The 24403-nt window shown below is 36.8% G+C and overlaps 2 protein-coding genes across 17 annotated transcripts in view; one reads left to right on the top strand and one right to left on the bottom strand.

The window, feature by feature from the left end:
- Positions 1-9020, top strand: part of KCNIP4 (potassium voltage-gated channel interacting protein 4) — a 1084026-nt gene extending 1075006 nt beyond the window's left edge. For 6 of the 12 annotated variants that reach the window (XM_081303517.1, XM_081303515.1, XM_081303514.1 and 3 more), the window contains 3 exons: positions 2812-2919; positions 4279-4383; positions 4993-9020. In XM_081303517.1, the coding sequence (XP_081159643.1) occupies positions 2812-2919; positions 4279-4383; positions 4993-5130 (351 nt within the window). In that variant the 3' untranslated portion in view covers positions 5131-9020. The remainder of the gene's footprint in view (positions 1-2811; positions 2920-4278; positions 4384-4992) is intronic. The other 6 variants (XM_081303519.1, XM_081303516.1, XM_081303523.1 and 3 more) reach the window with 4 other exon arrangements.
- Positions 9021-9394: 374 nt separating this feature from the next.
- Positions 9395-24403, bottom strand: part of PACRGL (parkin coregulated like) — a 41028-nt gene continuing 26019 nt past the window's right edge. For 2 of the 5 annotated variants that reach the window (XM_081303531.1, XM_081303530.1), the window contains 4 exons: positions 14200-14334; positions 13582-13689; positions 12243-12323; positions 9395-9865 (listed from right to left, as the gene is read on the bottom strand). In XM_081303531.1, the coding sequence (XP_081159657.1) occupies positions 9809-9865; positions 12243-12323; positions 13582-13689; positions 14200-14334 (381 nt within the window). In that variant the 3' untranslated portion in view covers positions 9395-9808. Of the gene's footprint in view, positions 9866-12242; positions 12650-13581; positions 13690-14199; positions 14335-24403 lie in introns of those variants that run through there. The other 3 variants (XM_081303529.1, XM_081303533.1, XM_081303532.1) reach the window with 3 other exon arrangements.

Genomic DNA, 24403 nt, shown 5'->3' with positions numbered 1-24403 from the left:
CACAAGAAAAGAAAAAACATCCTGTGTCCTCTTAGTCCTAGCAGGACTCCAAAAGTTCTGAGAATTGCTTTAACTTGGACTAGGTTCAATCATGTACCAACCACAATTCTAATTATCTTACCCGAATAGATGAAGTGAGTTTCCGGGTTTTGCCTAGGTCATGTTCTGTCACTAGAGCCAGGGATGGCATGAGCCTCCACAGAGCTGATGGAGCACCAGTAAGGATGAGAGGCCTGCTAGGCAGGCGAACATTAGAAGATTACACCTATGCTAAAAAGGCTATCCTTTTTTTTTTTTTTTGGACTAGGGATTGAAGCCAGGGGCAATGTGTCACTGAGCTCCATCCTCAACACTTTTTAATTTTTTTTTTAATTTTAAGACAGGGACTTGCTAAGTTGTTTAGGACCTCTTTAAGTTCTGAGGCTGGCCTCAAACTTGTGATCCTCTTGCTTCAGCCTCCCTAGTCATGTGTATTAAATGCATGTGGCCTCACACTCAGCTTAAAAGAACTATCTTTAAATTTCTCACTGTGACTCCCATGTGTTTTGTTTGGTTGTGAAGCCAATGCCAACAATGAATCCTATAAGCCAATGGTTCTACACTGTGTTCCCTAGACCAGCAGAATAGGCAACCTCTTGGAACTTGTTTGACATGTAAATTCATGGGCACAGCCCCAACCTGGTGAATCAGAATCTCTGGATGTGGAAGCCCAGCCAGCTGTGTGGTAGCAAGCCCTCGACTCTTCTGCATGCTAAATTTTGAGAGCCATTGCATTAAGCATGTTTTCAAAGACCTTGTATCCTGCTCTCAATTTCAACTAATGACATGTAACTATTGCTTCATGATTTAAAGAAATGTATGATTTTACACTGAGCTGACGACCTCTTCTAGCACTTCAAAGTCATGTATTCCCCTTTTAATAATGCTATTTTCCTATGCTCTGCAAGGACTACGGTACAACTTCTTAAAAAGCCAAAGCTTACAGTTGTACAAGTTGTACAGTACAGAACTCAAGGGGTGTCATTGTTTCTTAGTTATGGTATATTAGATATTTCATTTCCAGGAGAAAGAAAATATTTTGAGGAAGGTCCACGGCATTAACTTTACATCATTGCAACCAAAATACCTGTAAAGTAAAACTTAGTGGAGAGAAAGTTTATTTTGGCTCAAGGTTTCGAAATTTAGTCCATGGTCAGTCAACTCCATTGTTCTGGGCCTAAGGTTATGCAGAACATCGTGATGGAAGGCTGTGGTGGGTGGAAGTTTCTCTGTTCCTGGTGAACAGGAAGCAGAGAGCAATGGGAAGGGGTTGCAGGGAAGGTGAACCCTTCCAGGGCATGCCCCCAGTGACCCACCTACTCAAGTAATAGTCCACCCGCCTACAGTTACCACCCAGTCAGTCCACTCAAACTAGAATGGACAGATTAGGTTATTATAACTGAATCATTTCACTTCTGAATATTCCTGCATTAACACAGGAGCTATGGGGGTTACCTCATATCCAAACCATAACATCCTACCTTCCTTTAATTTGTACAAATCACCTCCTTATCTAGCAGCAGAACTTTCTCCTTTCTCCTCAAACCTTTGCTTTTTACTTTTGCTATATGCCCTCCATTCCCAAGCAGCTGATGCCCACACAAAACTATAATATGGAAATTCACTCATCTTCTCCCCTGTGAAGCAGATACTGGCATCTGTGCCATGTTCCCCTTCAACCTCCTGTGCCAGCTAAGGGAAAGAGCCTCCTCCTTTCACTCCATCCACCTGCATTCTGGAGCCCTCCCACCTATTCAGACTGTCAGTCCATTTCTTACTCTTATTTTTAAGGTTCTTCCTATCAGTAATCAATATGCTCATTATTAGAAACCATTCTTGTCTCCCTCTTCTCCATTGAAACTTTTCCCATTAGTCTGTGGTGACCTCTGTGGTGACCTCTGGTCCAGGGAACACTGTTCTGTCCTCAGCAGCAGCCTGGATCAAGACGAACAGTCCCTTATAGGAAAAACCCTCTTTCTCCTTTATCAACTGCTTTTTAGGATGCTTTTCCAGCTTCTCTTCTTTTCCCTGTTTATAAAATATTAAGAATTTTTTGTGGCCTTCCTTGAATCCTCTTTTCCTCTCACCCTACATTCTATCCTGAATGAAGACAGGAAGTAGAATAAGCATATTGTCCAGGTTGTCTGGCTTCCAGCCCAAGCTTTTAGCCACTGCCCACATGTAAGTGATAACTTGATTTCTAGTTAACGAGTCTGATCAGTCTGCTGCTTATGGAAATACCACATTTATTGTTAGTGGCTATCTTTTACTGGAAGTAAATTATGTGCATGCTTGTATTTTGAAAAGAGGATCTTGCTGGGCGGAGTGGTACATGCCTGTAATCTCAGCAGCTTGGGAGGCTGAGACAGGAGGATTATGAATTCAAAGCCAGCCTCAGCAAGGGCAAGGTACCAAGCAACTCAGTGAGACGCTGTCTCTAAATAAAATACAAAATAGAGCTGGGGATGTGGTTCAGTGGTTGAGTGTCTCTGAGTTCGACCCCCAGCACTCCCTAAAAATAAAATAAAAACAGAATCTTTCTGGTAAAGTATATTCACTTGTAGTAGAAAGCCAATATCACACTCAAGTTTCCTTATGAGAATGATAATTGGGAGAGCTTTATTCCTGCAAAGATCTACAAGAGACAAATAAAAACACTTCAGTCATTTTGCTAAATAGATTATTCAAAATCCAGAGGGTTGTTAACTTTGCATCCATTATTTGAGAGAGAACTTTATCAGAGTTCTAAATTGTATTTTTGTTTCTTTTTAGGATTTCATCAAAGGTCTTTCCATTTTACTCCGAGGGACAGTACAGGAAAAACTCAACTGGGCATTTAATTTGTATGACATAAATAAAGATGGCTACATCACTAAAGAGGTAAGAGAAATGTCACCAACACAGCTCTCCTCTGGACCATTTTCATTTCTTCAAAATGTTGAACAATTGCAATTATTAATTTAAATTTTTTTCAGGAAATCCAAAGTATGTGGTGATAGGAGACATATTCTAATTAAAAAATTTTAAATGGGTAGGACTAGTTTAGGATCAATCTCCAAAGAAAATATATAAGATTATACCTTTATTTCCTACAGGCAGTTATTATTGTAGTTGTTATTATCTTTTGGTACAAGGGATTAAACCCAATGGCTAATTAATCACTGAACCACAACTGTAGTAGCCCTTTTTATTTTTTGAGACAGAGCCTCACTAAGTTGCTTAGAGTCTCACTAAGTTGCTGAGTCTGGCTCTTAATTTGAGATCCTCCTGGCTCACCCTCCTGAGCTGCTGGGATTATAAGCATGTGCCACCATACCCAGATACTATAGGCATTTTTAATACATACTGGGAATTGAATAAATACTGTGCTCAGATGGGAAGAGATGTGTCCAAACCATGGGAGAATACTTGGCCAGTAACCCTTTTCTTCTTATAAAACATGACCCATATGGAAACAAGCAATTTTGCAATCATATGGATTGTACTCTGACTTGTGTTTCATGAGAATAAACTGATGCAATGGTGGATTCTCCAAGCATACTTCCAGGAAGGCTATTCATAGAAGACTCCCAGACCTAATGGTGTTAAAAGGACATACTGCCTGAATCCTGGGTATTCTCAGTTGCAATGAACATTATGTGGCTGCATCACAACAGTATGCTGATTTTACATCCTTTGACTATATACCAAGGAGTGGGATAACTAGGTCAAATGGTGGTTCATTCCATGTTTTCTGAGGAATCTCCATACTGCTTTCCATAGTGGTTGCACCTATTTGCAGTCCCACCAGCAATGTATGAGTGTACCTTTTCCCCCCCATCCTCGCCAACATTTATTGTTACTTGTATTCCTGATAAACTGCCATTCTGATTGGCCTGAGATGAAATCTCCGAGTAGTTTTAATTTGCATTTCTCTAATTGCTAGAGATGTTGAATATTTTTTCATACATTTGTTGACCATATTTACTCTTCTGTGAAGTGTCTGTTTAGTTCCTATGCCCATTTATTGGTTGAAATCTGATTCATTTTGCAACTAAATCAAAATTGATTCTTATACTCTGATTCTGCTGCAAAAGGCAAAAAGCTGTTTGTTGGTTTTGCCTTTGGGACAACAAGAAGGCCTCTCATGAAGAATAAAAGAAGAATTTTAAAAATTTGAAACATTTTTGGAAAAAAGTCTGTCAGTTTCTTACATTCTTTATACTTTGTGTACAGACTTGTGTGGCTCTTTTTTTCCAGGAAATGCTTGATATAATGAAAGCAATATATGATATGATGGGTAAATGCACATATCCTGTCCTCAAAGAAGATGCTCCCAGACAACATGTTGAGACATTTTTCCAGGTAGGAATAAAAACAGAAGTCAGGGAGGGAGGGAAACTAGGAGAAAATTTCCTGATATTTGCAAGCCACCATGATGATTCAAAAGAAGGCAAAGGAAGACAAGTTTTACTGAAAGTGACAGAACAATAGAAAACTTAACCATCTTGCTAATTTAATAATTTGAGTTTATTGTAACCCTGATAATTCATTGAACATTTATAATATCACTAAGCAATTCTCAAGTTTCACAAGTTTTCACTTATTTCCATTCAGTTTTCACAAGAATGTATAAAGTTATAAACCCTCATTTGTCCATTTTACAGACAAGAAAACCATGGCTGTAAAAGTAGAGCAAATTGTCTGAGCTGTCATGTTCAGAAAACAGGATTTTTTACCTAGGGCAGAGTGACTCCAGATCTTCACATTGTTCTAAAAAAAGAGCACAGCATGCAAGGATTTGGGCATATGATTTGCATCCTAAGAAACCTCAAGTTCCTGCTACGATGAAATTCTTCCACATAAAACAAGCAGATGGGCTTTCTTTTTATCCACTTTGGCCATTGGATTCTGGTGTAAGGGTAGCATAAAATAAGTGCGCATAAAATGTTTTCTTCTTTTCTTCCTGAACAGAAAATGGACAAAAATAAAGATGGGGTCGTTACCATAGATGAATTCATCGAAAGTTGCCAAAAAGTAAGTACTGACAGGAAAAGAACTGCCCCTTTTGTTTCCATAACAGGTAAGCAACATGAACTGAGAAAAATATAAAGATCAAATGTCTTAACTCAGCACTCCTACAATGTATGAGAAAGAACTACTACTCTGAAAACAAGTGTCAATTTATACATTCATTCAATCAGCATTACATAATGCCTCCTTGAGTTAGGATAAGTACAAAGCCCTAGAGATACAAAAATTATATAAGGACAGTGTTTTGGTTCACCAAATCCTCAGTGAATATTCACTATTGACAATAAAACATAAGCAACTTGAATGGCTCTTCTCCTGGACTTATATTATATGTATATATCTATCATATCTCCATAGAATTAGAGTTTCAATATAGTCGCATATGTATCACAAGTCAAGCTTATAACCTATTTCTAAAAGAAACATTATTGCTCTGGTATATGTAAGCAAGAAATGGCTTTTTAACTGAACCCAGTAAAGGTCTTCAGTCACAAAAAAATGCAGAATAGAAAGTTTCTCAAAGGAGAAATCTGTACATCTGGGAAATCCAGTGTTACCTCACTAGAATTATTGGACTTGATGTGTAGGTAGAACCACAATTAAGGATTTTTAAAGTAATCATGGAAACAAAGAAATTTTTTGATGCTTTAGGTTTTTTTCCCTTACTTTTTATTGTTCTTTATCTTGCCTGATGCGTGCCTGTTTCTTAGATCATATTTCAAAGTAATGGTCTTTCAAAATAATTAAGATGGTAACATTATCCTGCCTAATGGTGGTGTCGTTACTTGGTTTCAAGCCATTATTGGTTCAGCCACCATTTACCATGACTATAAACAGCTCGCAAAGAACATTCACAAAATTGACAAGAGCTTCTGAAAAGTCCAGTCTGTCCTCATAGCTCATTTCTAAGGAATATGGTAAACTGAACACAGCCATGTGCAAGGGTTTCTCCTAACCAATCCTTTCTCTGATTTGAGGCTATTCATTTTTTTCATTTAATTTTATTTATTTCGTGGGGCATAATTAATTTTTTTTTACTGCAGTTTTATAGTTATACATAGTAGTTGGGTTGTCCCAACAAATTCATTTCATTTTTAGAGGCTCCTAAAGGCCACACAGATTTAGCCCCAACTGGAAGACACAGAAACAGAAGCACAATTACTGCAAATATTCATTCTTCTTAATCCACCATCCAGATTCCCATGCCCCAAACATCAATCTTGAGGAAGCTGGGGCATAACTCACACACATAGTTTCTTTGCGTCTGTATAAATCTCTGAGATTTGGCTTATGATCTACCTGAAATGTCAAAATTCTCATTTGCTCACTTTGAATTACCAGTGCCTCCTGGTTTCCATTTTGGCATTATCATTTGAGAAATATTCTCTATTAACATCAAGATTTAAATGAAGCATCTGAGCCTGGTACACTCAAGAATACATTAAACAGACTCTCCTGGGAATCATGTGGAAAGTGGATAAAGAGTCATTTACATTTGCAAACAGTATGTTAGCTTTAGCATAGTAAGTTGGTGGGAGGAGGCAATACTTAAAAGGCACAACAGATAACTTACCATGGCAGATATGCTGAATTTAATCCCTCTGTTTCTCCCTTACAGGATGAAAACATAATGCGCTCCATGCAGCTCTTTGAAAATGTGATATAACTTGTCAAATAGATCCTCAAACAGATAAATGTGAACTACCCTACCACACTTAAGTTGGAGCTACCACTTTTAGCATAGATTGCTCAGCTTTACACTGAGGCATATTATGCAAACAAGCTTTGTTTTAATATAAAACAATCCCCTGAAGATCTGATTTTTTCCATTATAAATTTGCATCCTTTTCATAATGTCACTGAGTCCATGAGATGTTCTAACTCATTTCAAACTCTATGAATATTCAAAAGTAATAGAATTTGGCATATAGTTTTGATTCTTTAGCCATGGGATTATTGAGGCTTTCACATATCAGTGATTTTAAAATACCAGTGTTTTTGCTACACATTTGTATGTATTCAGTCCTAGGATTTTAAATGGTTTTCTAAAATATCTGCATCGGCATTTAATTTCCAAATTTAATTTCACTTAATTCCATTTATATAACATTAACAAGATTACTACCAAAACTAAAAAAACATAGTCCCAATCTCTATGTATATCCCACCTTCTGTTAAAGACATTAATTTACTGGCATTTTTTATAACATCTAACAAGTTAGTTTATTATCAGATATCAGCATATGCCTAATAAAACTTATTTTAATAAGCATTTCAATAAGCATTTCTTAATTTTCCATAATGCATATTACAGCCAAGGCCATATATATATATATATATGAAATTTTGGATTTGTTCAATCTTACAGGTGGTTCATTTTCTATTGTGTCATTATGTGAAGTTCAAGAAGGTATGAAACTAAGGATGTTTACAGACATATGCAAAGGGTCAGGATATCTGTCCTCCAATACATAGTAATGCTTAATAACAAGTAATCCATAACAGCATTAAAGGCCGATTCATCTCCTTTCATCTGACTTCCTCACAGCATGTTTATATTATAAGCCATTCAGGGACAAAGAAACCTTGACGACCCCAAAGCTATTAGGAACAAACAGCAAGCAGAATTCACTTTGAAAGCACCAATGATTCTATCATATTGAGAACTAATTTCAAGATTTCATAGAAAATGAATATAAATGCTGAATAACTCATTTGGATTGTACTATGATTTAGCTTATCATAAAACTCCAACAATTGAGATTCTTAAGTCAAAACTGTAAAAATTGCCACATTGCCATAGATAAACATCTTCCCTGTTTTGTAGAATATCACAAAGACCAAGAGGCTATAAGAGGAGGAAATTTGCAACTGTCTTTGCAACAATAAATCAGGTTATCTATTCTGGTGTAGAGATAGGATGTTGAAAGCTGCCCTGCTATCACCAGTGTAGAAATTAAGAGTAGTACAATACATGTACACTGAAATTTGCCATCGCGTGTTTGTGTAAACTCAATGTGCACATTTTGTATTTCAAAAAGGAAAAATAAAAGCAAAATAAAGTGTTTATAACTCTACTGTCTGTTATAAGTCTTTATTCTAACATTATTTTTAAATGATGTTTTTAATCTAGTACAATCGTACAGCATTGTCTAAATTACATATCTTTGGTTGGTGTTGAATATGAAGAAGAAAAATCAAAGCAAGACCAGTGGGCAGGCAGCTGTGAGACTATATAAAAAAGGCACTACAGCCAGGAGTGGTGGGGCATTCCTGTAATCCCAGCAGTTTGGGAAACTGAGGTAAGAGGATCCTAAGTTCAAGGCCAGCCTCAACAACCTAGGAAGGCCATAATCAACTCAGTGAGACCCTGCCTCTAAATAAAATACAAAAAAAGGATGGGGATAGGGCTGGGTGGATTCAATTCCCAGTAATAATCAATCAATAAATAAAATGAAGTGGGCACTGCAAAGAGGTTAATCCAGGTGTTTGAGGGACAGAATAGGAAAGGGCATTCTTAGATGCTTCTGAGATTTAAGATATTTGCTTCCATGTAAAGTAGTGATTTCACATCTCCATTCTTTGTAAGTATCATTCTGGTTTTGGATTTAGTATAGATACTCAAGTTCATTATAGCCTCTCCTTGTCAGTAAGATAGGTCTTATTCTTGTTTTCTATTTCTCTTCCTCTATGTCTTCCTTTTCCAGAATGATCTAGAGTCAGCTGTGACATCAAAAATTCTGAACTATATCTGTACACTTTATCTTTTTTGTTCATTCTGGTACCAGGGATTGAACCCAGTAGTGCTCAAACACTGAGCCACATCCCCAGCCCTATTTATATTTTTTTCTTTTGAGACAGGGTCTCACTAAGTTGGTTAGGGCCTTACTCATTGATAAGTCTGGCTTTGAACTTGGAACCCTCCTGCCTCATCTCCTGAGCTGCTGGGATTATAGGCATGCAATAAGTTATATCTTAAAATTTCTTTTAAAATGCTAAATTAACTATTAAACATAAGCAAGCACAACAAAGTCACTGAATAATATAAGTTTTAAGATTTTAATTTCTGAATATCTGTATATATTCATAAATATTTTCAGGCTATGAAATGCAAAAATAACATTTACTTAAATACAATTAACACCTAAAGTTTAGGTAGTTTTAACAAGTTGTAATAAACAACAAACCTGCAGTAGAATTTACACACTTAAAAAATTTCTTAAAACTAGAATACTCTGGAAAGTAATTTTTCCAAGCATTCTACATAATAAAATACATATTTATTTACAAATAAAAAATAGTGAATTCACAAGGATTAATCCAATATTTGAAATTTCTATAGCTTGATATATATAAAAACTAAGAAATGGCAAAAAACCCTATAAACATAAACATACAGCTACAAATAACTGCAAGTGTTACAAATTAAAAAAGCACTAGAAAATAAATACAAACACACCTGATCTTATAAACTCAATGGTTCTTCACACAAATGATAAAAAGATGAAGAAAAACCACAAAGTTATACTATTACAAAAGTTCCTTTAATAACCTTCCATTATTAGCCATTCCTTTTTGTTGACGAGTAACCTTCACTATGATTCGGCAGGTACATATACTTATCTTAACCTAGTAAACAATGACCTGTGGTTGTGATTTACAAAAGAATGAACTGAATTGAACAAGGTTTCCTGGGTATCCATGGTCAGTGTATGAGACCTGTCAGCAGGAAGATGACTTCTCTTGCCTCCCTTATTCAAGAGCATATTGAGCAGTATGTTGGAATTTTGGATTTGATGATTATAAGGCTTCCCTGCCAACAGAAAAATAGTGCAATATCATTATACCATGAAGACTAACATGTAAAACTATGCTAACAGGCATCAGCATGTGCAGAAGTGTGCCTAAGAAGTATCCAAAACAAAATGGGTAAGAACAAAATAATGGAATGAAAAGTAGACCTTTTCTTTTCTGAGTTAAATAAAATATAGATTGTTTCTTCCTTTTTTAAAAAGTATCTGGAGAAGCAGTTAGGAATCAGACCAGTATTCAAATTCAGCTTCTCTCAGTTATTTCATTGTCAAACCTGGGCTCTGCACCTCAGTTTCTTGATCTTGATTAACAACAAACTCTACCTCTCAGGATTGTTAATAAAGATTAGGTGAGTTTGATGCCTAAAAGTACACAGAAGAGTACCTGTCATGAAGTAAGCTCTTATATAATCAATAAAGAAAGATCAGGGTATGTTTAAGTGTATGGCTTTCCTACAACAAATAAGCATGTAACTAAGAAAATTAAATTAGGCTAGGAATGAACTCATCACAATTTAAGGCAGGTAGCAAAAATATTATTTACAAGAAGTAACTCATTGTCTGTAACATGTTTTATTTATTTCTCCAGAAGGTGGATCTTCACATCATTATAATATACAGAGACCCTAAGAAAAGTGAAACTACAATAGAGAAGAATCTTTTTAAAAAGACTAATTTTTGACATTTAAAGAAACTTAATATGTTTTGAAATTCTTAGAGGAGAAACATGATTCATTAAGTTCATGAAGAACTGCAAAGTATCAAAGGCAAGCACGATACTAATGAAGCAAAGAGAAAGTCCTTGATACGCAATTTCAGTAGAAATTTTTCTATTGCAATTACATGAATTATTACTAAAGTTTTACATAGGACATAAGGAGAGTATAAGATATCTGAAGAAAATAAACAATACCTTAGAGCCCTTATAACTACAAAATGTCTCTTTTAAAAAAAAATCTGTCTTAATATTATTCAAAGCAAATGAGATTATGTGGCAATAAAAAAGAATTACTCTCTCTAGGATGCTAGGATTGGTCAAGCACATCCTCTGTATTCCAGCTATCAATCTATCTGTGCTGTTTTAAAATCTCTTTACATGCTAATATAGCCCCACACCAAACACACACACACACACACACACACACTTTTTACTGTCCGAATCTGCACAGGTCCACAGAACATGAAAAAGCGTTTAGGGAGAATTTCATATTAAAAAGCTGACATCTGTATGTAGCATCTATTTACTTCCATTTCATAGGGGAGAAAGGATAAATACATTTTGAATTTAAATTCTTGGTATAGAGAATTGTGAGTATTTCACTTCTGCTAAGAGTCACTGGATTGATTAATGGCTAGTTCTCAACAAGATGTGTGAATACTAATCCTCTGCCTAGGTCTTAAATCACAATATAGAAATTTATTATCTAGTAGGCTCTTCATAAACTTTATCGAGGCATTCATTATGAAAAGAATACAATCAATTAAAAAAGTCATTGGAATTAGGTAATTTAGGCAAAGTTTAAACTAAATTGTTCACCATTTTACAATTTTTATGATCTTACAAATTTTCTTACAATTAATTCCTTTACAAAGTACCTAAAATGAAACAAAGTTATTCATTGTTAAGATAATTACATGTGGTTATATTATTAAAAATCTGATAAACCGTAATCTCTAAAACAAGACTGTTGTATGAAAATATTTTTCTAAAACTAAATTATGTGAACACTTCTTTCAAATGATGAAAATACAATTAACCTAGTTATTTGACACCAAATAGTAACAAAATACCTTGAAAAGTTAGAATAATCAATTGAACTATTCAAAATGTGTGTGTGTGTGTGTGTGTGTGTGTGCGCGCCTGCATGTGTGAAACTCAATTGCCCAGTCATTTAGAAGTGTCATTTCAATCCTTATGATAGATTCTTCAATTCTGAGGCAGAAAAGATGGCAAATTAAAAGGAAAAAAGAGAGCTGGGAGTGTAGCTCAGCATGTACAAAGCCCTGAGGTCAATACCCAGCACCAAATAAATAAAAGTGGAGGGGGAAAAACTCTGTCTTCCATGAGCTCTGTAAATGAGATATTTTTTTCCTCTCAGTTTTTCAATGGTTAAAACAAAACATTTTAAATATTTTAAAGTAAGAAGCTAAAGCTACAACGCATGGTGTGCGTTGGTGAGCACAGTGAAAAGTAAATAGCCACTGGGTTACCAAAAAACTGTGACCTGAGTCCCAGAAACTGTGAGCTCTAAAATGAAAATATTATCTTCACGTGTTTACTTATAGCTGAAATGATAATAGATTTTAATAAATAATTTTATAATAGGATTAAAAGTTAAAACCAAACCAAAAACATGACTTAATAAATATTCTACTTACACCTCCACCATGATGCTCTAGCTTCTGTAATGCACTTGTAATTGGCTCTTTGAATTTCTTGTCCATTAGTCTCTTGGAAAGCTTTTGAAGACCATGGGTGAAGGTGAGGAGATGATGCAGAGGTTGAAATGATTTGAAAAAGTAACAGTTCAGCCATAGACATAAATAAAACTTGATAAACATCCCATAATTTGAGATTTCAAGGTTTCTTTTAAGAAACATCTCATTAAAATTTATATAAAATAGACATCATTTTTAAGGCCCGGGCCATATAAAGTTGGCTTCTGATCCTTCCTTCTCTCAGGAATAAAAAGTAACCCAATGGAAATACTTCACACCATTGAACACTGAATAAAAGGGCCTGTCAGCCAAGCCAATCATTAAAGATTAGGCAGGATTAGAAGACACTATCAGAAAGACAAAAAAAAAAAAAAAAAAAAAAAAACCAGAAGGGCAACTTGAAAGAAAGAGATTCACAGTCATTTAGTTCACTTTCTTTAGATTGTGCAGTAGTCCCCCCATCTTCTTGGATTTTTTTTTTTTTTTTTTTTTTTTTTTTTTGTTAGAGAGGGAATGGCTAAGTTGCTTAGGGCCTTGCTATGTTGCTAAGACTGGTCTTGAATTTGGGATCCTTCTGCATTAGCTCCCAAGTTGCTGGGATTACAGCCATGTGTCAGTGAACCTGGCCCCCATCCTCTTTGTGGATATTCCCGGCCAGGACTTCCTACTGGTGTAAAAATTGATTAACCTTACCTAAAAAAAATTTGGTCCTTTTTCCTACCTCCTGGATGGTAACCTCTAAGCTTTTAGAATGTCCTGCCACACAGGAGTATCTCTATTATCCTGGGGGCTTTTGGCCATATCAGATGGTTCACACTAACAATGTGACTTATGGTGGGGACCTTGGGTCAAAGTATCAGCTAGATTCTGTGAAGGTTATGGACTAATCTCTAAATGCACAGGCAGGCAGGCAGTCATGCCCAAGTGACAGACTGCAATAGAAAACCTGGACACCAAGGCTCAGGGTGTAATTCATAGCTAATTAACACAAGTGTAATACCATTATACTGTTCATTAAGTTTTATAAATTCAATTTTGTTTACTTTTCATTATTTGTCTAAACTCTGCTCTTATAAGCACTTCCATTTTTAATGTCCACTAGTAAAATGCATTATGAATTACTAAGTCCAATCTCAATATTTGCTGGTTTGGATGATGATGAGTTCCTTTTTGTTTTTTAAGGTTTTGAGATATTTGAATGATTAACTTGAAGAAATTAAATCATAAAGATATATATATATATGTGTGTGTGTATATATCTAATATTTGCAGTACTTACACTGGTAAGCAGATGTTTCAGATGATCATTTAGGGAAGGACCAACTATGACACTTAACTGCACCAAAGCACACAATCCTCTTTCAAATACTTCATCATCTGAATGGACCTTTTGGGTTGGTTAGTTGGAGATACAGAAGCAGGAGTGAAAAAGAAGGAAAAAAAAAAAGAAAAGGGAAGATAGGTTAGTAAAGGGCAAACAGGTAGGGGGAAAAAGGTAAGATTAAACATTTAAAATTAAAAGAGAATAATAAAAAATAGAATTTCAAAAATAACTTTAATACAGGACTTCTAGAAGCAAAAACCAAAATTATCATCATAACTAAATCATTAGCTAAAATACATCTAGCTTACAGAAAGACTAATTTGAGGTTCACTACTTCCTCTAATTACTCAAAATTTCCCAGTTAGTACATCTTGTAAAGGTGTCTTTATAATCATCTGGCCTTGAATAACAGTGGCCTCATTTTGTACATACAGCAAAATCACAGATTAAGGACTACTTTGCATATAATACAGAAGTAGGGGGAAGGCATAAAAAAGATTCTACATTAGGGTTTTCTCTTTTCTATCATGTGATTTTTAAATTAAAAGCACAAGGAAGTAAGTGACAACATACCAGAGCTGCCTTTAGCACAGGAATTAGTCTAGGTAGCAAAGGAATAGCCTTTTCAGGAGCTCCTTTGACCAAAAGTAATTCTCTAAAACCCTCCTTTGACACAAAGGTATATGGATGTTTCGTCTCTCTCAGACCCTGACAAAGACAAAAAAAAAAAAAAAAAAAGATAAAAGTTTCAATACCATTTTGCTATACTAATAATAGAAAAATTAATTTCACTAGCCTAACTGAAAATCAAAAGTAGGGAGCCAACCATACCGGCCTGTGCAGGACCCAGGCTCACAGTAGGCCCAGGTCCACCCCTCCACCTGTAGAGCAGATACCCGCCTGAGGCTCTGACACAGGACCACCTCTTCTGACCAGCAAACTACTGAGGCAGCCCACGCCACGCCCAGACAGCTCACTCCAGCCCGTGCAGGACCCAGGCTCACAGTAGGCCCTCCTCTACCCCTCTACCTGTGGGGTAGACACCTGCCAGAGCCTAGCCTCCGGCACAGGACCAACCCCCCACCCTTCTGACCAGCAGACTACTGAGGGAGGTCAAGCCCAATGGCCCACATCCATCCACACTGGCCTGTGGTGCTGGACCCAGGCTCACAGTAGGCCTGAGTCCACCCCTCCATCCATGGGGCAGACACCCACCAGAGTCCAGCCTCTGGCACAGGACTGCCTCTTCTGACCAGCAGATTACCATGGGAGCCCAGGCCAGGCCCAGATCCGTCCACACAGATTTGTGCAGGGCCCAGGTCCAGGGTTGGTCCGAGTTCATCCCCCTCTTCCTGGGAGCCTAAGCCTAAGCCACTTCCATCTTGGAACACTGCAGTCATGGCCATAGCCTTCCCCACACAATAGCTCCTAACCTTTTGACAACAGACAGGGCATAGAAGCAGCTGCATCTCAGAGCAGGCATCCCAAAGGCAGTGTGGGGCCCATCCCTTTCAGCCCCATCTCTGTAAGACATTGCTTCCACCTTGGGGCACCTTAAACTATTATCTCGACTATTGCCGCCACAACCTTTAGATGCAGTAGCATACATTGAGGGACACCAGCAGGGTCTGGAAGCCCAACATCAAGGTACAAACAATCTGCACGGGTACTACAAGAATATAGGAAACAAACTGTAATATCTCTGATCTACACTGCAAGAAAGGAAGACAAATAGATAACATGAAAAAACAAGGGAGGAAAGTGCGCCAAACAATCCAGCATACTATAATAACAGAACCCATGGACGGCAAAGTTGATGAAATGTCAGAGAAGGAGTTCAGAAGGTTCATAATTGAAATAATCTATGCATTAAGGAATGACCTATATGAGCAAATACAGGCAAAAGTTGATCACTTCAACAAAGAGATAAGAGAGCAAATATAGGTAGCAAAAGATTATTTTGAGAGAGAGAGAGACTGAACAATCAGCAGTCAGAAATCCTTGAAATGAAAGACACAATAAATCAAATAAAAAACTCAATAGAATGCATAACCAACAGACTAGACAACTTAGAAGAAAGAACGTCAGATAATGAAGACAAAGTATACAATCTGAAAAATCAAGTTGATCACATGGTGAAGATGGTAAGAAACCATGAACAGAACAGCCAAGAATTATGGGACAGCATCAAAAGACCAAATATAAGAGTTATTGGGATAGAGGAAAGCATAGAGTTTCAAACCAAAGGAATACACAATCTCTTCCATGAGATAATATCAGAAAATTTCCCAAGTATGAAGAACAAATTGGAAAACCAAATACAAGATGCTTACAGGACATTAAATGTACAAAATTACAAAAGATCTACACCAAGGCACATTATAATGAAAATGCCTTAGCATACAGAATAAGGATAGAATCTTAAAAGCTGCAAGAGAGAGGAATCAGATCACATATGGGGGAGACCAATTCGTATCTCAGCAGATTTTTCAACCCAGAACCTCAAAGCCAGGAGATCATGGAACAATATATACTAAGCTCTAAAAGAAAATGGATGCCAACCAAGAATCTAATATCCAGCAAAATTAAGCTTTAGACTTGATGATGAAATAAAAACCTACCATAACTAACAAAAGTTAAAAGAATTTACAACTAGAAAACCTGCAATACAGAACATCCTCAGCAAAATATTCTAAGAAGAAGAAATGAAAAACAATGATGAAAATCAGCAGAGAGACGTATTATACTAAAGAAAAATCTAATCAGAGGAGAAACCAAGTCGTGTTAAATACCAAAAATAAACAAAAATGGCTGGGAATACAAATCATGTCTCAATAATAACCCTGAGTGCTAATGGCCTAAACTTACCAACCAAAAGACAAACTAGCAGATCAGATTAAAAAAAAAAAAACAAACAATATGCTGCCTCCAAGAGACTCACAGAAAAAGACATCCACAGACTGAAGGTGATGGGTTGGAAAAAATCATACCACTCACATGGACTGTGGAAGCAAGCAGGTGTTTCCATCCTCATGTCAAATAAAGTAGACTTCAAGCTAAAGTCAATTGAAAAGGACAAAGAAGGACACTATATATTGCTCAAGGGAACCATACACCAACAAGACTTAACAATTATAAATATACATGCCCCAAACAATGAAGCATCTACATTCATTAAACAAACTCTTCTCAAGTTCAAGAGTCAAACAGACCACAAAACAATAATTTTGGGTGACTTAAACACATCTCTTTCATCACTAGATAGATCTTCCAAACAAAAGCTAAACAAAGAAACTATAGAACTCAATAATACAATCAATAACTTAGGTTTAACTGACATATATAGAATATTTGATCCTTCAAGGAGGGAATACACTTTCTTCTCAGCAGCACATGGATTCTTCTCTAAAATAGAACATATACTATGCCACAAAGTAACTCTTAGCAAATATAAAAAAGTAGAGATATTATCCTTCATTCTATCAGATCATAATGGAACAAAATTAGAAATCAAAGATAAAATAAGAAATAAAAGCCACTCCAACAACATGGAGACTAAATAGTGAATGAACAATGAGTTTCAGAAGACATCAAGGAGGAGATTAAAAAATGTTTAGAGGTGAATGAGAACACAGATACAGCATATCAAAATCTCTGGGATACTATGAAAGCAGTTTTAAGAGGAAAGTTCATTGCATGGAGTTTATTCCTTAAAAGAAGAAAAAGTCAACAAATAAATGACTTAACATTACATCTCAAAGCCCTAGAAAAAGAAGAACAAATCAACACCAAAAGCAGAAGACAGGAAATAATTAAAATCAGAGCTGAAATCAATGAAACTGAAATAATTTTTTTAAAAAATAATAGAACAAAAAGTTGGTTCTTTGAAAAAATAAATAAAATTGACATACCCTCAGCCATGCTAACTAAAAGAAGGAGAGAGAAAAAACTCAAATTACTATAATACATGATGAAAAAGGAAATATCACAAAAGACACTACAGAAATACAAAAGATAATTAGAAATTATTTTGAAAACTTGTACTCGAAGTTTAGAAAATATCAAAGGCATCGACAAATTTCTAAAGTCATGTAATTTGCCCAAATTGAATCAGGGTGATATACACAATTTAAACAGATCAATTTTAAGTGACAAAATAGAAGGCACCATCAAGTCTACCAACCAAGTAAAGCCCAGGACTGGATGAATACACAGCCAAGTTCTACAAGACCTTTAAAGAAGAACTAATACCAATGGTCTTTAATTTATTTCAGGAAATATAAAAAGAGAGAGTGCTTCCAAACTCATTCTATGGGGCCAATATCACCTTGATTCCAAAACCAGGCAAAGACACACAAACAAAACAAAACAAAACTTTAGATGCAAAAATTCTCAATAAAATTCTGGCAAGTTGAATACAAAAACATATCAAAAAGATCATGCACCACAATCAAGTGGGATTCATCCCAGGGATGCAAGGTTGGTTCAATATATGGAAATCAATTAAATGTAATTAACCACATCAATAGACTTAAAGATAAGAATCATATGATCATCTCAACAGATGCAGAAAAAGCATTTGACAAAATACAGCATCCCTTCACATTCAAAACACTAGAAAAATTAGTGCTAACAGGAATATACCTCAACATCATAAAGGCTATCTATGCTAAGCCCCAGACCAATGTCATTCTAAATGGAGAAAAATTGAAGGCATTCCCTCTAAAAACTGGAAAAAGACAGGGATGCCCTCTTTCACCACTTCTATTTAACAGTTCTTGAAACACTGGCCAGAGCAATTAGACAAAAGAAATTAAAGGGATACCCCTAGGAAAAGAAGAACTCAAATTGGTCTATTTGCTGATGATATGATTTTATACCTAGAAGACCCTAAAAGTTCCACCAGAAAACTTCTAGAACTAGTAAATGAATTCAATAAAGTAGTAGGATATAAAACCAACCCCATCAAGCAAAGGCATTTCTGAATATCAGTGACAAATCCTCAGAAAGGGAAATGAGGACAACTACCCCATTTGCAATAGCCTCAATAAAATAAAATAAAATACTTGGGAATCAACTTAAGGAAAGAGGTGAAAGACCTACATATGAACCCTAACGAAAGAAGTCAAAGAAGATCTCAAAAGATGTAAAGATCTACCTTGCTCTTGGATAGACAGAATTAACATTATCAAAATGACCATACTACCAAAAGCACCATACATATTTCATGCAATTCCAATCAAAATCCCAATGACATTCCTCAAAGAAATAGAAAAAGCAGTCATGAAATCCATCTAGAAAAATAAAAGACCCAGAATAGCCAAAGGAATCCTTAGCAAAAAGAGTGAAGCAGGTAACATCACTATGCCATACCTTAAACCATACTGCAGAGCAACAGTGACAAAAACAGCATGGTATTGGCACCAAAACAGACAGGTAGACCAATGGTACAGAATAGAGGACACAGAGACTAACCCATAAATTAGACAAAGGTGACAAAAACATGCATTGGAGACCTCTTCAACAAAAGTTGCTGGGAAAACTGGAAATTCATATGCAACAAAATGAAATTAAACTCCTATCTTTCACCTTGAAAAAAAAAAAAAAAACGACTCAAAATGGATCAAGGACTTAGGAATAAAACCAGAGATACTGCATCTAATAGAAAAAAAAAGTACCTCTATCATGTGGGATTAAGCCCCAACTTCCTTAATAAGACTCTTTTGGTGTAAGAATTAAAATCAAGAATCAATAAATAGGACGAACTCAAACTAAAAGGTTTCTTCTTAGCAAAAGGAACAATCTGTGAGGTGAACAGAGAGCCTACATCTTGGGAGCAAATCTCTACCCCTCACACATCAGATACAGCACTAATCTCTAGGGTATAAAAAGAGCTCAAAAAGCTAAACACTAAAAAACCACATAACCCAATCAATAAGTGGGAAAAGGACCTGAACAGACACTTCTCAGAAGATGATATACAACCAATCAACAAATATATGAAAAACTGTTCATCATTAGCGATCAGAGAAATGAAAATCAAAACCACTCTAAGACTTCATCTCACTCCAGTCAGAATGGCAACTATTATGAAGACAAAACAACAATAAGTGTTGGCAAGGATGTGGGGAAAAAGGTACACTCATACATTGCAGGTGGGACAGCAAATTTGTACAGCCAATATGGAAAGCAGTATGGAGATTTCTTGGAAAATTGAGAATGGAACCACAATTTGACCCAGCTATCCCTTTCCTTGGTCTATATCCAAAGGACATAAAAACAGCATACTACAGGGACACAGCCACATCAATGTTTATGGCAGCACAATTCACAAGAGCTAAACTGTGGAACCAATCTACATGTCCTTCAATAGATGAATGGATATGAAAATGTGACATATATACACAATGAAATATTACACAGAAATAAGACAGAATAAAATCATGGCATTTGCAGGTAAATGGATGGAATTAAAAATAGATAATGCTAAGTGAAGTTAGTCAATCCCAAAAAAACAAACGATGTTTTCTGATATAAGGAAACAATGTTTTTCTGATATAAATGTTTTCTCTGATATAAGGAGGCTGATTCATAGTGGGGTAAGGAAGGGGAACACTGGAGGAATAGATGAACTCTAGATAGGGCAAAGGGATGGGAGGGGAAGGGAAGGGGTATGGGGTTAGAAATGATGGTGAAACATGATGGACATTATTATCCAAAGTGCAGGTATGAAGACATGAAGTGGTGTGAATATACTTTGTATACAACCAGAGATATGAAAAATTGTGCTCTATATGTGTAATGAGAATTGTAATGCATTCTGCTGTCACATATAAATAAAAAAATTAATTAAAAAATGAAATAAAAAAATCAAAAGTATAATAGTTTTTCTAATCATATAATTTCAGTAATTATACATTTCAATTACACTAAACTATGGAATAAAGGACATACACAAAAGGGGGAAATCTCTACACACAGAAGGAAAGGAAAAGAAAAACAGTAAGAAAAATGATAGGATTAGGATTAATTGAAAGGAAAATAATGAAGAAAATAAAGGAACCAAGAAAAAAAAAATGTAGGACAGGAAGAGAAGTCAGAGAAAGGAGAAATGGAGGGAAGGGAAAAGCAAATTGAAAAGAGAAAAAAGCATATGAAAACACACTAGAATACCAAAATCATTTTATATCTATTCCCAAATAATATCTGAAAGCCAGCAAATTAGTCTAAAATGTATGTTTAAGCCCTCCCACTTTATGTATGCCTATTACACCCCCTGTATTTAAAATAATTCTAAACTTATTTAATGAGTTCCTAATCCACATTTCCTTCATATTTAAATATTTTATATTAAGATATTCAGAAGCCAAATCTTATACTGCAGAAGCACTATAAAATTTCAAATGTCATTTTGAACAATGGAATATAAAATAAAAATATAGTATAAGCTTGTGTAGATCATTTCTCATGATGCCTTTCACCCTAAATGCACTAGAAATAATTACACAGTACTATTTCATGATTTAACTAATCACTGTAAATCAAGATAAAGAGATATCTTTTTTCAAAAACATAAAATATAGGAAAACAAAAAAAAAAGCAGCAACAAAACTCCTTCAGTTTGACTAATTATACGTGAACTGAATAATTATAACTGGCTGCAAAGTCATCATTTAAAATATTAATTTTCAACTGATTCATCCTTTACACCTAACTGCTTTCAGTGATCTACCACTCCCTTTCCTCAACACTACTGTGCTTTTGAAAACTATGCTGCCAAACACATAGGCATCATTTTGAACCATAGGTTTTTATCTTCTTAGAAGTACCTGTATTCTGTTCTTGTAGAGATGAATCGCAGGTCAAGAGCTCAAGTGGGTTTCAAGGGTGGTTCTTCTATACTACTAACCAATTACTAGGTGAGTAGAAGGGAAAGACAAAATTCTACCCAATACAGAAATAAAAGCTTTGGTGTTGGATAATAGGCACAAACAGGACTGACTTTATGTTGTCTAAAGTCAGAGTACCTTTAAGGACTTCCTAAATCAAAACATTCACTATACCATGTGATTTGCTGTAATACACAAAGATATCGTAAATTTGGAATTTTCTAAAATACAGTTTGTGGGACCCAACATGGCGGCCGGCAAGGAGGCAACACTTTCAATACCTCCACAGTAACGGGATCAGAGAGACCCATTAATACGCCTAGATTCTACCTGCTGAGAAACTTCTAGCAAAATTCCGCTGAAAGGAGACCTGCCGGGAATTAGTAAGTTTATTGGAGGTGTCAGTTTGTCCCAGACAAGTGAATCTCGGCCACGCGGCGCAGGGGTCCAGTCCCGCCGGCTGCCACCAAACGGCCGCTGCCCGCCCATTGCGGCGAACATTCGAACGGCTGCTGCCTGCCCGGCTCTGCAAACGGCCCCCGCTGGCCCGGCTCTGTGAACCGCCACCTGCGTCCCGGCTCTGCGAACGGCCCCGCCTGCCTGGCTCAGGAGGCGACAAGAAGGGACTCTAACCAAGCCTTTATGAAATAGCGAACTGGGAGCTAAAACCAGAGATTGAGTCAGACCAGAGACAAGCCAGACCCACCCCTCCCTTCGGATACTCGGGCAAGGAGCCAGGGGCCCACCATAGCAGAGAGGGGAAGTCACCAGAGTTCAGCCAACGAGATTCCTTCCCAGCAGAATCTACTTTAGCAGGTGTGTGACTCCCACCCACACCAGATACAAACAACTGGGAAACTTCAAAAATCTCTCCGTGGGCGTGACCGTAAGGGCCAAGGGACTCCTGACCCCCAACTCCCCCTACCTCCAGTGACGTGGGCGTGACTGTAGGGGCAGAGGGAGCAGAGAAGACTCCCCACCCCCAACTCCCCCAACTGCCAACGGAGAGGGTGTGACGGTAGGGGCGGAGGGAAACAGAGGGCACTCCTGACCCCCAACTCCTCCTACCGCCAGCGGAGTGGTCGTGATTGTAGGGGCTGAAGGTAGCAGAGGAGATTCTTGACCCCCAACTCACATTACCACCAATGGAGACACCCAAGTTCTTAGCCGCCAGCTTCCGAGGGCGTGCCCACCAAAGGGGTCCGGAAAACTTAAACTATTGACTCCCAGACCACAGCTCCACAGCACTGGGGCTTAGATGAATGATAGAGAGAGTGCTCAGTCGTTCAGGAAATAGGGCACGCAGTGGGGCTGAAAGTGTAACCAGATCCTTGGGGAACTGCCTCCGGTGAGCAGGACCTGGCTGGCTGGCAGGAGGAAGGGGAGGAGGGGCCAGAGAAGTGAAACGGCTCTGGACTAACAGGATTGAGAGACTCCCAGGAGCCACCTTACAGGGATTGCTGTCGACACATAGAGGGCAAAACTCAGCTTGGAGGGCACAGCTCTGCCTACGGGAAGAGAAGAAAATGGATCTCTAAGACTTAATTTAATTTCTGATTTTATTTTATTCTATTTTTTCTCTCCCCTTGTCCTTCTTTCTTTCCCCTTTCAAGTTTTATTGTTCTTTCCATTCTCCTCTATTCTATCTATCTCCCTCTCCTTCTTTCTTTTTAAGAGCACCTTCCTTCCCCTTCCCCCCAACTTTCATCCCAAGCATTACGTTCTCCATTACGTGTAATTGTCTAAATGCAAATAGGTGAATGTTTCGAGGCTGTCTATAGGGCTCCTAAATACTTAGCTACTACCAACACCCTGATCCAATCAACGGTTAGTATCCCCCTTCAGTAGAGCAACCTTCTAAAGTAGCCAAGACATACTAACCCTTATATCTTCATAGCACCTAACCTAAAGTCCTAAGAACAAACAACAAATCACTATATACATACAGAATCTGGAAGCCCTTTATAAATTGAATGAATCAGCTTTAAAGTACAATAAAGCCCAACATCTCTAGGCATAATCTCCCACCACAAAGGAGAGACAACAGAGATATACAAAGCCAAAACAAATTTATAGGATAAAGCAAAAACACAGCAGTCAAACAGAGCTGGAATGTAACGTGAACATCATGAAAAAACAAGGGAAAAAAGGAGTACAAACAATGCAGGACAACTTAAATCTACAGAAGGACCTAGAAGCATCAGAAGCATGGATAGGGAAAGAACTCAAGGCATACCTAACTCAGATGGAAAGGAATATTAGAGAAGACATGAGACAGCAAGCCCAAGCAATAAAAGTATATTTTGAAAGTGAATTAAAAAAACAAATTCAAATGGCAAAGAACGAGCTTTACCAGGAGATAGAGATCTTAAAAAAAAAAAATCAAACAGTAATCCTAGAAATGCAGGAAACTATAAACCAAATTAAAAATTCAAACGAGAATATTACAAATAGACTAGATCAAATAGAAGTCAGAACATCAGATAATGAAGACAAAATTTATCAACTTGAAAAGAATATAGTCAACACAGAAAAGATGCTTAAATTCCACGAGCAATCTATTCAAGAGATATGGGATGTCATAAAAAAAAACAAATTTGAGAGTCATCGGGATAGAAGAAGGCATTGAGATTCAAACCAAAGGAATGGACAACATATTAAATGAAATAATTCTAGAAAACTTCCCAGAGATGAAAGATGGAAGGGATTGTCAAATCCTGGAAGCCTACAAAATTCCAACCAAGAATACTGTATCCAGCAAAATTAAGGTTCAGATTTGACAATGAAATTAAAATCTTTCACGATAAACAAAAGCTAAAAGAATTCGCAGCCAGAAAACCAGCACTGCAAAGAATTTTGGAAAAATACTACAAGAAGAGGAATTGAAA

The sequence above is a fragment of the Spermophilus citellus genome (assembly GCF_964194105.1).
Source record: "Spermophilus citellus genome assembly, chromosome: 8".
NCBI lineage: Eukaryota > Metazoa > Chordata > Mammalia > Rodentia > Sciuridae > Spermophilus > Spermophilus citellus.
Note: the sequence above shows the minus strand (reverse complement) of the source record. Positions and strands in the feature narration are given on the sequence as shown.